The following is a 14411-nucleotide window of genomic DNA, read 5'->3' as shown; positions in this document are numbered from 1 at the left end:
TAGTGCCAGGTTTCTTCCAGATGTGACGCTTGGCATTCAGGCCAAAGAGCTGAATCTTGGTTTCATCAGACCAGAGAATCTTGTTTCTCATGGTCTGAGAGTCCTTTAGGTGCCTTTTTGCAAACTCCAAGCAGGCTGTCATGTGCCTTTTAATGAGTGGCTTCCATCTGGCCACTTTACCATAAAGGCCTAATCAGTGGAGTGCTGCACAGATGGTTGTCCTTCTGTAAGGTTCTCCCATCTCCACAGAGGAACTCTGGAACTCTGTCAGAGTGACCATCGGGTTCTTGGTCACCTCCCTAACCAAGACCCTTCTCACCCGATTGCTCAGTTTGGCCGGGCGGCCTGCTCTACGAAGAGTCTTGGTGATTCCAAACTTCTTCCATTTTAGAATGATGGAGGCCACTGTGTTCTTGGGGACCTTCAATGCTGGAGAAGTGTGTTGGTACCCTTCCCCAAATCTGTGCCTCGACACAATCCTGTCTCGGAGCTCTAAGGACAATTCCTTCGACCTCATGGCTTGGTTTTTGCTCTGACATGCAACTGTGGGACCTTATATAGACAGGTGTGTGCCTTTCCAAATCATGTACAATCAATTGAATTTACCACAGGTGGACTCCAATCAAGTTGTAGAAACATCAAGAATGATCAATGAAAACACCTGAGCTCAATTTCAAGTCTCATAGCAAAGGGTCTGAATACTTATGCAATCAAGTTATTTCAGTTTTTTTTTTTTTTTTTTTACTGTTTTCGCTTTGTCATTATGGGGTATTGTGTGTAGAGTTAAGAGGATTGAGTGTCTCGGTGTCGGATAGATTTGAACTCGGTCTTGACTCTGTCCTGGACAGTGAGGAAACGTAACATCTTCCAGAGACCAGCGGAGTAAAAAAAGAAAAACGATCAGCTTTCATGCAGTAAGAGCATAAACCCGCTTCGCCAAATAGACACACTCCTTTCTTGAAACAATACCTGCAGTCCTTATACCTATTATAGACATGTTTGTGCAGTGGTGAACCTATTGGACCTCCAGTGTGTGACAGGTTTGTGATGCTTAAAGGACAGCAACGGTAATACCAGCGCACTCATGTAGGAGTGCACTTTTTGTAAAACACAAAGGGCCAGTGGTGTATTGGAGGCTATACGCAGGTATAAAACTTTTTTTTATGGGCATTGCATATACTCACTTAATCCCCACTAATACACATCAAAGTAGTGTAGTGGAGGTATATGACTTACCAATTATGTAGTACGTTAGAGAAATCATGCACAAAGTAACCTACACAATCGTCAAGTGCATTAAATATATTCACGTGTGCCGCACACGGCCTCATTTCTGCGGAATATCCTATGCAGGCTGCAAGAGCACTCAACTGGTTTTGGCATGGAGCAGCTCACAGAAGAATGACATTGGTAGCTGGTGGGGTAGTTATGAAAGACGTTTCAACGTACGATATCTACCAGTAATTGCTAACTTAGGCAACAATGGGTATGCAAACCAGGTATTGAAAAAGTTTAGTCCTAAATCTTGGTTAGTAGGCTATTTGTGATGTCCAATTCAGTCATCATGCCTGGTTTGCATCAGAAGCGTAGGCATGGGTGGGCACAGGCCAACCCACTGGGGAGCCAGGCCCACCCAACCAGATTGGGCAAAAATAATATAAATTCTTCCCAGACCTCAAATGTTCTCCTGGTGTAGTTTAAGCATTGTTGTGGACTTAGAAAAAAAAAATGTGAAAAATATAGGATACTTCACACAGGGTGCTTTCCTTCACTCGGGAGGCTGTTTGGGAAATTTTGGGCAAAATGTTTGTATACCCATTTCTCCAGGTGCCACTACACAGGGCCGATGGAAAGACAGCAGGCGCACACAGCATGATGTTAAAGGATAAGCAGTCCATTCACTCTGCCACTAGGTCCCAATCACAAGAACAGAAACACACAACCCTTAGGCTAAGCATTTCCTAATCTAAATGTACAACTAATTACAATCATGGTCTTGCATTGGACTCACATTTTTCTGGTCTCGGTTTTTACTGACCCCTCGTCCCCCTCCCGGTTTTGAATCGGTCTCTGACTCAACTCTGGCACAACTCTGGCATGGTACGTTTACCAACATATCTTCTTATAGTAAAGCCAGTGTTGTGTTAGAGTCCGAATCAAGACTAAGACCAGGGGTGGAGGGGGGGGTGACAAGGGGTCCAAGGCAAAGTCAAGACCAGAAAAATGTGAGTCCAATACAAGACCATGATTGTGATGTTGTCAAATCACCACCACAAGAGTTCAAAATGTCCAGTATTTCTGTGTTCATATTTCAGAACAACATATGGATTCTTTAGACATTCAGAATAGTGTACAAAATGCTGCTGAGGAAAAATAGAACCACTCTAGAAATTATTACTAACCCAAACAACATTCAGAGAATGGCTAAGGATTTATAAAATACTAATAATATTACTTTCAATGATGTTGTGATTTAATATCTTGTTGTTGGATTAAGGATTAACACTGAAGAGAAAAAATGATTTTTCTTCAGTGGTCTCTGGGGAGTTAAATCAACCATTGGCTCGGTCATCAGAAGCTAGATAGAAGGCATCTGCCATTCAACAGTATTAGGGCAGAATTTTGGAGTGACAGTGGAATCAACCAATCACATTGACTTGTAATGGGTGGGACAGTTTTTACAGAAACATAAGGAAACTTCTGCCTTCTTGAAGGCCAACAGGTCTCTGACAAAAGCGAGCAGTAGTTCTCCCACAGTCTAGCTAGCTAGCTTTTGTTGTAGACTAGTTTGCAGCGGCTGCAGCAGGTGTTATCGAAGAGGATGTTGTTCCTAATTTGTTAGCGTCGCACTTTACAAGAATAACTTAATAATCATCTGGTGAGTGGAACCGTTTTTTTTATTGCTGCTCACTTGCTGTATTTAAAACTTTAGTTCCCTGGTTACTTTGTGTGCTGAATGTGATTTTAGTTTTGCTAAGGGAAGTATTCACTGCAATGGTTGTAATAGCCTGATGGTTGTGTTTTTGGTTTCTTATGATTAGGATCTACTGTTTTTTTATGTCTGAGTGAATGAGCTGCTTATCCTTTAACATCATGCTGTGTGTGACTGAGGTCTTTCTACAAAAAGTGCCCTCTCCTACATGGAGTGCGCTGGTATTACAGTCGCTTTCACACACATCCTTTGACATGTCACTGTTGTTGCTTTTGGTGATAGTGATGGCTTTAGGCTACCATAGGTTGTGTAAGCAGTGTGGTTGTGAGTAGCATTATGCATGTGGGTGCCATCTCTGAGAGTGGCAGCCCGAAGCTCAGCCTCAGGTCGGGTTGATTCAGTTGGGCACATTAAGTGATGCTATGTTTCTGTACTTTTTTGTGATTTTGGTACATGTTCCCCCCACTGAAGGTCTAATAGCCACAGTTAACCACTGCGCAAACATGTCTATAATAGATAGACTTCCCATTTCCCTCGGTCTCCCCTTATGAATAGTGAGCGGGCAACTTTCAAATCATTTCCCTACTCTTCCCTACCAGCTAACCAAGGAAATTCTGACGAGCATGACAAAGTTTGAGGATATTTTTTTGACAAAAAGTAAAGAACAGTAAATGTTATGAGTTAAGTAGGAGGTCCAGGTTTCAAAAAGCGATAAGATATATATTTGGCCTGGCAAAATGGTTTTATGCGCTGACTGAATGGTAGCTAATAATTACTGTATGAGTTCTACTCCGCTGGTCTCAGGAAGAAATTACGTCTTCTCATTGTCTGAGACGGAGTCAAGACTATGTACAAACGTATCTGACCCCGAGACACTCGATGTGGTCTCGAGACCAGTTGAGGGTTACAACACTGCTCTCAGCTGTAAGAGCACCATGCAGTCAGTGTGAGCAACAAACAGTCCCTGCTTTCCTGATTGGTTGTTAACCCCCAGTGCCCTATCTGACAGACACACAGTGCTCTCCTTCTGGTCCAAGCACACCAAGACAGTCGTGAAGAGGGCACAACAAAATCTATTCCCCTCAGGAGACTGAAAAGATTTGGCATGGGTCCTCAGATCCTCAAAAGGTTCTACAGCTGCACCATCGAGAGCATCCTGACTGGTTGCATCACTGCCTGGTATGGCAACTGCACGGCCTCCGACCGCAAGGCACTACAGACGGTAGAGCGTACGGCCCAGTACATCACTGGGGCCAAGCTTCCTGCCATCCAGGACCTCTATACCAGGCGGTGTCAGAGGAAGGCCCTAAAAATTGTCAAAGACTCCAGCCACCCTGGTCATAGACTGTTCTCTCTGCTACCGCACGGCAAGCTGTACCAGAGCGCCAAGTCTAGGTCCAAGAGGCTTCTAAACAGCTTCTATCCCCAAGCCATAAGACTCCTGAACATCTAATCAAATGCCCCCCCCCCCCCACTACTCTCCGTTATCATCTATGCATAGTCACTTTAATAACTCTACCTACATGTACATATTACCTCAACTAACAGGTGCCCCCACACATTGACTCTATACCAGTAGCCCCTGTATATAGTCTCGCCATTGTTTTTTACTGCTGCTCTTTAATTACTTGTTACTTTTATTTCTTATTTTTATTCATATTTTTTTTTTGCTGCATTGTTGGTTAGCGGCTCGTAAGTAAGCATTTCACTGTAAGGTCTACACCTGTTGTATTCGGCACAGGTGACTAATACAATTTGATTCTCTACTCATCTGATGGGAAGGATTGTGAAACAAAAGCAGACTAGTGAGAACACGTCGGTGTGGGAAAAGTACAGTATGCAGACTCTAGTTTGGCTTTGGCACCAATCCTCAAACATACAAGGTGAGGTAAATCTGATACAAGTCAAATAAGCCTAAACATCCACAAATAACACTGGAAGAGTGATAGGAGGTTGTTTCTGTCAGGTACAGTACTCAGATAACAGCCTTATTAAAAACACTGACACTTCAACTGCATAGAATGTGTAGATTGAGATAGAAGATAAGACAATTTCCCTCTGGTGCCTGTTATGTGGAGACTTTCCTAGCAGCTCCAGGATATTGACTTGTAATACCATACCACTTAACAGGTCAATGACACCACAGAGGTTGTCTGGGAGTTGGGCCAGTGACAGTGAGGAGGTTAAACATCACTATTGATTCAGTGTGACCAGAGAACATTGAATTAGTGTGTGTGTTGGAGAGAGAATGAATGTACAGTATGTATTTGGGAATTAAGGTGTCCATACATGAGCGTAAACTGATATGAAACGGTTACCGTAGCCTCTCCATTTCAAAATGGACCAAGACCACAGAAAAATCAAACCAAGCATCATTTCACTATAGGACAGAGGCTGGACACCAATACGCCACTGACCATCAGTCTAATGGCGTAAGAGAATTTGGATCACAATTTTTCTGAAACATAAGGTAATGTGCTCCTTTCCTCAATATCTGCTCAAAGATTACTCTTTACACACACAATTCCTGTAGCCTCCAAAAAAATTGGAAGTGTCATTCAAGATTGTTTTCCTGCATGGGATTTATAATAACTACAACATACAAATATAAACAACATCTCTGAGGAAACGATTGAGATGTTGCACAGCTAAGAATATTAGGCTGTAGAGGTTGTAGTCTATAGAGGTTGAAAGGATTGTGTAAGAGTTCCTTTTCCAAGGAACTAGGAAGGAGAGACACACTTAGGATACGGGTTGTTCTCTAGGTTAACATGGAGTAACCACATCAGCATTTCTAAATATTTTCTCTGCCTGGAGCATGTGCTTCAGGATCTCTGACAGACACACAATAGTACAGGAGGAATTTCACTGCCATCTTCTTTCCCAGTAAATCACTGAGACAAACTCCAGATAGTCCTACAGGTAGACACGTGATCCCTTTACAATACAGATGATTATCATGGAAATTAAAATGCAAATCAACCACTAACAAAAGGAATGATTCTTTTCTACAGGACATTGAAGTTAATTACACACCTTACAGGCATAGTGTGTTTTAGTAGGGAGAACAGTTACTGGGATGGAAATTACCCTGAAATAGCCCATGTGTGTGCGCTTGTGAGCTGTAGACTTTTCAGGTCCCATCCGGCACATTCAACACACCACAGCTGTGCCAGCAGACCGCTCTCAAGATCACCCGCCCTCTAGATCACCCGCCCTCTAGATCACCCGCCCTCTAGATCACCCGCCCTCTAGATCACCCGCCCTCTAGATCACCCGCCCTCTAGATCACCCGCCCTCTAGATCACCCGCCCTCTAGATCACCCGCCCTCTAGATCACCCGCCCTCTAGATCACCGATGTGCAAATATTGAAATACCATAAAGTACCAGGCATAAAAGATGAAAGTCTATCTAATTTAATATTTGGTATACCTGTCACATGTTAACTGCTGGTACAGTATTCTGCCCTATTTTCCTTCGTATTCCCTTCATTTTCTCCCCAGACATGAGGGAGACAAAGCAATGAGCCGCCACTGGAAAGACCAAAGCTATCCATGGATTTGACGAACCAGACAGACGTGGTGGACCTTCTTCCTGGTCTGCATGGCCGTGGACCGTTATGTTGCTGTAGTGCATCCTCTGATGACACCACCTTGCAGGCTGTGTGCAGCGGCTGCTGAGTGGAGGGATCTGGTGCGGCCCACCACCACCACCAGCCCTGTCTTCTAGACCCGTCGTCCCAAAGCCAGCGCTCCTTTATCCTCGTGGCTCTGTATCTGGTGCAGGGTGTCTTCCTGCTGCTACTCTTCAGCTACTGCAGCGTGGTGCGCCAGCCTCGACACTGCTCCCGCTCGCAGCACCGCAGCCGCCAGCGCACCCTCACCTACTGGGTGCTGGGGGTCTTCCTGCTCTGCTTCGTCCCCTACCACCTCAACCTGCTGGGCCACACCCTGACCCACGTGGGCCTGCTGCCCAGCTGTGGCCTGGCTCGGGCCACCAATGCTCTGCACCCAGTGGTGTTGTCCCTGGCCAGCTCCAACCGCTGCCTCAACCCACTCATCTACTACTTCTCCTGCAGCCTAGTGCATAGGGAGCCCAACAGCAGCACAGGCAGCTGCCAATGATGACCAATGCTGGGGCTGCCCCCAGAGAGATTGTCGATTCTATTACAGTACAATCTATAAATGCAGAAACAAGTCCCCCTGACATCAATAAAACCAAGCACTGCTCTGGTAGCACTGGCTTGGAGGTGTTAAACTGCTGATAGAAAGTGAATGCAACCTGGCCTTGAGTGCTGCAGTTATGTCATAATGTAACGTGGTGATAAGACTTGCTGTGTGTGACCTACCTCCCTCCAGGCGATGGTCTCCATGATGAGGTGTTCGCAGCGCTCCAGGTGCTTGACGATGTCTTTGCTCAGGCTGGGCTCAGCCTTGATGAAGCTTTCGATGACCTTGTAGAAGTCAAACGCTGTCAGCTGGAACACATCCAGGATCCATGGGAAGCACAGGTCCGTCTCCACAGGAACGCCACCGTTGCTGTAACCACTGTTCTTGAAGGTGCTCCCTGATTGGAGGACAACAGAGGCAGTGAAATCATGACTCATAGCTCATCTGTGTTATATTGATTATGATCCTGTTTAGAAATGTTATTAAAAGGGAAGTAGTTACAACTAATGACAGAATGCAGTGTAACATATATGCATGTTGCTAATTCTATTAAATACTATTAGTGTCCTATGAGAAGTGAATATATGTAAATTAAAGGCTGGTAGAATAATCTATACGTTCATCCAGACGACTGCATCCATTAGCAGTGAGTGAATGTGGCTTTTGAAGAAACTCACCACCATAGGTTGCCATGACGACCTCCAAAGCGCAGGCCAGGAGCGAGGTGTGGAATGTGGAGTCATTGAGTAGTTTACTGGAATGGAAATCACATGATTTAGGTCAGGGAAATTGGCAGTACACTGCGGTATAAATTCTGCAGCTATATTATTCAAATGTTTGCTTGTTGAGAGTAATTAAAGAGCAAATCCTTTTAATTCTGGTGAGATGAGCACATTTTGTTCTCTTGCATACCTGAAATTCTGCACCGACAGCCTTTTCTCTTCCTATTTGGGAAAAATTGATTTTTCAGAATTTGTCAGACATTTCAGAAAATATGGAGGTAGAACCGAAATAGGAATAAGACCAGGTCATTTACCGATTTCAGCATGGACTCCATGACTCTGTAATACAACCGGATGCCAAGGGTGAACCTCTGATGAAAATAAGGAAAAGACATGAATGAGTTTATGACTACACAGTGTCCTATAGTGTGATCTGCCTGCACTGTATCATGGGGTGAGTTTATGACTAGTGTCCTATAGTGTGATCTGCCTGCACTGTATCATGGGGTGAGTTTATGACTAGTGTCCTATAGTGTGATCTGCCTGCACTGTATCATGTGGTGAGTTTATGACTACAGTGTCCTATAGTGTGATCTGCCTGCACTGTATCATGGGGTGAGTTTATGACTAGTGTCCTATAGTGTGATCTGCCTGCACTGTATCATGGGGTGAGTTTATGACTACAGTGTCCTATAGTGTGATCTGCCTGCAATGTATCATGGGGTGTGGTGTATCAACCAAACATTATACACCAGTTTCACAAGGTATTATTTCTGTCAGGTCTCAAAGTGGGAAAACCCTCTGTATGAACAGTTTATACCACCCCCCTTGTCTCAAGTAGTGCAATTCATCTGTATAGTGTGCTGTATTTAAGCCAGGTGGTACCTGTTTGCCCAGCCCCACACAGCGTGGTCCCACAGCCTGACCAAACCTCTGGCTGAACAGCAGGCCCAGACTCTCCACACGCTGCAACACCTCCTCTGTTGGGTCCACTGTGCAGTTCTGTCACAACAACAAGATGGGAAGGAGGAGAACGTTAAAAGGGCAGGAACATGCCCCCAAAATGACTTGAGCTATATGATTCAATGGGAAGGCAGGTGAGGTTAACCCTTAAACACAGGCGTGGTGAAACGTACCTTGAAATACACTGCCAGGTTGGAAGAGGGCTGGTCGCCAGAGGTGGTGAGATCGACCCTCAACTGTGCGATGGAGTTCATGGCAGCTCTGCAAAGACATGGGGTGAAACACACATGATGAATATAATGGTAGGACTCTACGAGACAGAAACTTGTCTCGTAGTTGTTTAATCAACTGACATGCCGATTAGAATGGGCACACGCGTGTATCCACGTGCGTATGTTAATTTTGTCGATCCACAGACGCGATCAGGACACTGGTTGAAATATAAAAACAAACTCTGAACCAACTACATTGTTGTCAAGTTGTCCTGGAATGTAAATATTGTGTTGTTATTAAGATCGTTTTAGAATTTTGACCTATTTTGAGTCACACAATTGTGTGTTCTCTACTCCGACAATTAATCCACAGATAAAAGGGGAAACCTAGTTAGTTTCTAGTAATCTCGCCTCCTTCAGTCTTCTTCTGTGGACTTTATACGGCGGTTGGCAACCAACTTGAAGGTGCATTATCTCCACCAACTGGACTGGAGTGTGGACCTCAGTTCATTTTCCACTCACCCACAAGTTCTATTTTAGAGTCTGGCTACGCAGACGCTCGTTGACATGTGCGAGAAGTTTGGATGAAATTATTAACTTGTACATTTATTTTGCAACGTGGCCAACGTGACTTGTATACCTTTCTAGGGACACAAGATTTAACACTAATTTTAGAAAAGCTGAAGTTAGCAGGAGTGTGAAACATCTACACAGGACTAAAATCCAAAGCCATGAACTGAGTCATTTGTGTGTGATTTTCAACCCCTGACCCTGCAGAGTGATTGACGGCGGTGTTGGTTTTTTCACCTTGTCGGCTCAGGGATTCGAACCAGCATCCTTTCAGTTACAACGCTCTAACCACTAGGCTACCTGCCGCACAAATGAAAACACGCGAGAGCCACGTCAAAATATCAAAGCAGATCTCTCCTTGTGGTATTCGGGGTAACATGAACTGATACATATAGATTTACAGACTCAACGCACACCCATACAGGTAATCCCATTTATAAAGAGAAGAGGTTGAAGTAATTAAGAACCCATTTCATATCGCCAGGGTTTTTCTATCAATAGTTTCTGCTTAATACACATGACTTTGGGAAGGCAAAACTACCTATCAAACATCATAGGTAAGTAAGCCTTGTTTGAGCCAGAACAGCCCATAGGGCAGGAGCTCCTTGTTGTGTAGTGTGAAGCAGTTGATGTGCAAGTACACCCCCCTGGACAGGACTCTCAAACATCATAGGAGTAAGTATCTGTTGGTCCAGGTGAACACGCTGTTCAAGCCAGTGGAGGTCAGAGGGGGCTCACCTGACAGGCGTCTGTGGGGGGATGAGAACAACATCTTCTGGCAGGTTCTTCCTTGGTGTCCTTTCCACCGGCATTCTGAGAGGAGAAGTGAGGGGACATTATACACTATAAAGTACTAGGTATAGCGAGACTTTCTTTGTCAGAGAAAATACTTCAAAAATTATGTAAACATCATTACTTGTGGTTCTACTTACGGTTCTACTTTGGGAGTGAGAAGGGTCTCGTCATTATCCAAGAACAGCCTACTGTCAAAGTCTCTACTCTTGAAGTAGAGTTCCTCATACTGCTTGTTGAGGTCAATCGCCTGAAACGTCAACAGGAGGTCAAGACAGGAATTCAATAACATCATGGGTATTCCAGGTCAATTTCACAATTACATAGAAACTGCAGCACTTTAGTATAAAGGTATGGTTTTGTGTTGAGGGGGTGGAAAAGACCTCTACCATGACGATTTAGGCAGACTGCCACCATGAATCATAATACCCATGACTGGAGACCATTTGTTATCGAGTCGTTACAGCAAACCAACATCACACGTCAATGTAGCTACTGTCCTGGCAGAGATCGGATAAATAGCCTATTAAACCGCCGTCTTTGTCAATCCTTGTGACTGTTTCCTGGCTACTGGGGAAATAGTCCTGAATTAAAACAAATCGTTGTCAATTCAAAGTCAATATTAACACCTATTTCTTCTCCATACCTGTCCCTGTAATATACTGTCCTGAGATACCACATCTAATGAAAATCCAGCTGGCAAACATTGCAGTACAAACACATCCTGACAGAACAGCTTTCAGACACGCACACTGCCTGAAACACTGATCTGTTTTCCGATGGCTGTCATATAGTTATGAAATATGGTGGGGCTGCTAGAGATATTACTACTAGCAACTTGCCACTGATTATTGAACAGACACTATTGTTAGTAGACTTATTTTCTATATAACCTGGGTCATAGCAATAAGCTCCAGCATTTAATGTAGTGTGTGGTTCCTACCTGAGGAAGGTCCCGAGTCCCAGAGAGGCTCATGGAATCCAGGAAAGCAGAGAAACTGGTCTGGTACACGCTCTTCACCTTGAACACAAGTACAACAGACAACCAATGAAACCAATGAGATGACACCCAAACAAACACAGACTTCACAACCATATAAATGAACAGACTGATCCACATCCATTCTGTGTAACAAAAATAACATCATACTCACATACACACACTAACAGCCAACGCGGCAGTCCCAAGTATAGAGACATTAAGCCATTTTATACACTGTGTACGGAAAGTATTCAGACCCTTTCACTTTCTCTACATTTTGTTAAGTTACAGCCTTATTCTAAAATGGATTAAATTGTTTTTTCCCCTCTCAACACACAATACCCCATAAAGACAATGTTCCCAAATTTATAAAAAAACAGAAATATCACATTTACATAAGTATTCAGACCCTTTACTCAGTACTTTGTTGAAGCACCTGTGGCAGCGATTACAGCCTCGAGTCTTGGGTATGACGCTACAAGCTTGGCACAGTTGTATTTGGGGAGTTCTCCCATTCTTCTCTGCAGATCCTCTCAAGCGTTGTCAGGGTGGATGGGGAGCGTCGCTGCATAGCCATTTTCAGGTCACTCCAGGGATGTTCAATAGGGTTCAAGTCCGGGCTCTGGTTGGGCCACTCAAGGACATTCAGAGACTTGTCCCGAAGCCATTCCTGCGATGTCTTGGCTGTGTGCTTAGGGTCGTTGTCCTGTTGGGAGATGAACCTTCACCACAGTCTGAGGTCCTGAGCACTCTGGAGCAGGTTTTCGTCAAGGATCTCTGTACTTTGCTCCATTAATCTTTCCCTCGATCCTGACTAGTCTTCTAGTCGCTGCTGCTGAAAAACGTCCCCACAGCATGATGCTGCCACCACCATGCTTCACCGTAGGGATGGTGGTAAATTTCATCTAGTCGTGACGCATGGCATTCAGGCCAAAGAGTTCAATCTTGGTTTCATTGGACCAGAGAATCGTGTTCCTCATGGTCTGAGAGTCCTTTAGGCAAACTCCAAGCGGGCTGTCATATGCCTTTTACTGAGGAGTGGCTTCCGCCTGGCCACTACCATAAAGGCCTGATTGGTGGAGTGCTGCAGAGATGGGAGAACCTTCCAGAAAGACAACTATCTCCACAGAGGAACTCTGGAACTCTGTCAGTGACCATCGGGGTTCTTGGTCACCTCCCTAACCAAGGCCCTTCTCTCCCGATTGCTCAGTTTGGCCAGGTGGCCAGCTCCATGAAGAGTCTTGGGGGTTCCAAACTTCTTCAATTTAAGAATGGAGGAGGCCACTGTGTTCTTGGGGAACTTCAATGCTGCAGAAATATTTTGGTATCATTCCCAAGATCTGTGCCTCGACACAACCCTGTCTCGGAGCTCTATGGACAAGTCCGTCGACCTCATGGTTTGGTTTTTGATCTGACATCCACTGTCAACTGTGGGACCTTATGTAGACAGGTGTGTGCCTTTCCAAACCATGTCCAATCAATTGTATTTACCACAGTTGGACTCCAATCAAGTTATAGAAACATCTCAAGGATGATCACTGGAAACATGGATTACTCATGTAAATATGGTATTTCTGTTTTGTTATAAATTTGCAAAGATTTCTAAAAAGCTGTTTTTGCTTTGTCATTATGGGGCATTGTCTGTAGATTGGATTAAATAATTTTTCCTCATTTTAGAATAAGGCTGTAACGTAACAAAATGTATAAAAAGTGAAGGGGTCTGAATAGATTCCGAATGCACTGTATTCTTCACATAGCTCATTCTAATACATCTACTACTGTACATATCATTCTTAGTATATCTTTCTGGTGTATATAAGCATAGATTACATTTGGATTACTGATAATTTTGTTTGGGTTAACTAAATTCACCCTGATATTCGTGATTTCGTGTTTCTATTTTTGATTATTATTTTATTACTTGTTTGACTGCACTGTTAGTAACAAGCATTTCGCTGTACCAGCTATAACATCTGCTAAACTGTGTATGAGACTAATAAACGTTTATTTGAATTTTGTCCTTAAGTGGATTGGATGTTTGTTTATTTGGATCCCCATTAACTTTTACAGATGCAGCAGCTATTGTTCCTGGGGTCCACAAAAAAAACATGACAAGTAACAAAATATTGATACACTTAGACAAGGACAGTCACACACACACACACGTAAAATGCAACAATGTAAAAACAATACAAGGCAGGGCTCTAAAGTAGGACCAATACCATATATTTTGCTGTACGACCAGGAGTTTTACTTTGGGAGCACTGTGATAACAATCTTCCAGATAATAGCTGTTGTAATAAAAGGCGTCGCTGTACCGTTGTTTCCAAGTGCCCAAGAGAAACAAGCAAGTGCAGATTCGTTAGCGTCATAGTTGTGCCATTACTACAGCAAAAACGGCTTGCTTCTAGCCCGACAAGTTCATATGATCTGACCCATAATTCCAACAGTTGTATCTTCCTATAGCAGATCGCCGGGACGATTTTACTTTCATAAACCATGTCGTGGGCAGTTCTAAAACCCTCGCGTTAACCATTCGTTTACACTTTTTTCAATGTTACCTCATTGGCTAGCTAGGTAACAACCTGGCAACGTTACCAGTATATCCAAATATTTGGGGACACCGAAAGAAAGGTATAGCTTCTTCAGGAGATCAATGATCATAGCAATAAATAAATGACAGATCTCTTGCATGTCGTCATCACAAATTTGATGTTAAAGAGACTGTGCACAATTTTCAACATAATGCACCTCAATAGGAAAGTAGTGTTTTTACACAATTTAGAAACCTAATATTCCACAAATGACTTTGTAATTTCGATGACAGGTATTCATATCAACATTTTAGCCTTTATTTATTTTTTAAACGAATGTATTTGATGTTACATATTAGTGTCTAGGGCACAACATCTGCTTTAAAAGTAGTTAGAATTCATATAGGCCCAATATAAGTTGTATCCCAAGCAATGTAAAAAATATTTTAAGTTGGGAGCACCAGTGCTACCAATGATTTTTTATTTAGAACACTAAAGGGGTAGTGAATTTTGACGACTGGGATCTAAAGCTAC

At 43.5% G+C, this 14411-nt stretch overlaps 1 protein-coding gene across 1 annotated transcript in view; it reads right to left on the bottom strand.

Moving 5' to 3' along the window:
- Positions 1-14411, bottom strand: part of rb1 (retinoblastoma 1) — a 40446-nt gene that overhangs the window by 21638 nt on the left and 4397 nt on the right. Inside the window, exons 9-17 of the mRNA XM_039005564.1 lie at positions 11305-11382; positions 10502-10611; positions 10308-10382; positions 8961-9048; positions 8710-8826; positions 8139-8195; positions 8015-8046; positions 7780-7856; positions 7282-7499 (exon numbers count right to left, since the gene is read on the bottom strand). Coding sequence (XP_038861492.1) covers positions 7282-7499; positions 7780-7856; positions 8015-8046; positions 8139-8195; positions 8710-8826; positions 8961-9048; positions 10308-10382; positions 10502-10611; positions 11305-11382 — 852 coding nt within the window. The remainder of the gene's footprint in view (positions 1-7281; positions 7500-7779; positions 7857-8014; positions 8047-8138; positions 8196-8709; positions 8827-8960; positions 9049-10307; positions 10383-10501; positions 10612-11304; positions 11383-14411) is intronic.

The sequence above is a fragment of the Salvelinus namaycush genome, chromosome 12 (assembly GCF_016432855.1).
Source record: "Salvelinus namaycush isolate Seneca chromosome 12, SaNama_1.0, whole genome shotgun sequence".
Lineage (NCBI taxonomy): Eukaryota > Metazoa > Chordata > Actinopteri > Salmoniformes > Salmonidae > Salvelinus > Salvelinus namaycush.
The sequence above is the reverse complement of the archived record's forward strand: the minus strand, read 5'-3'. Positions and strand labels throughout refer to the sequence as shown.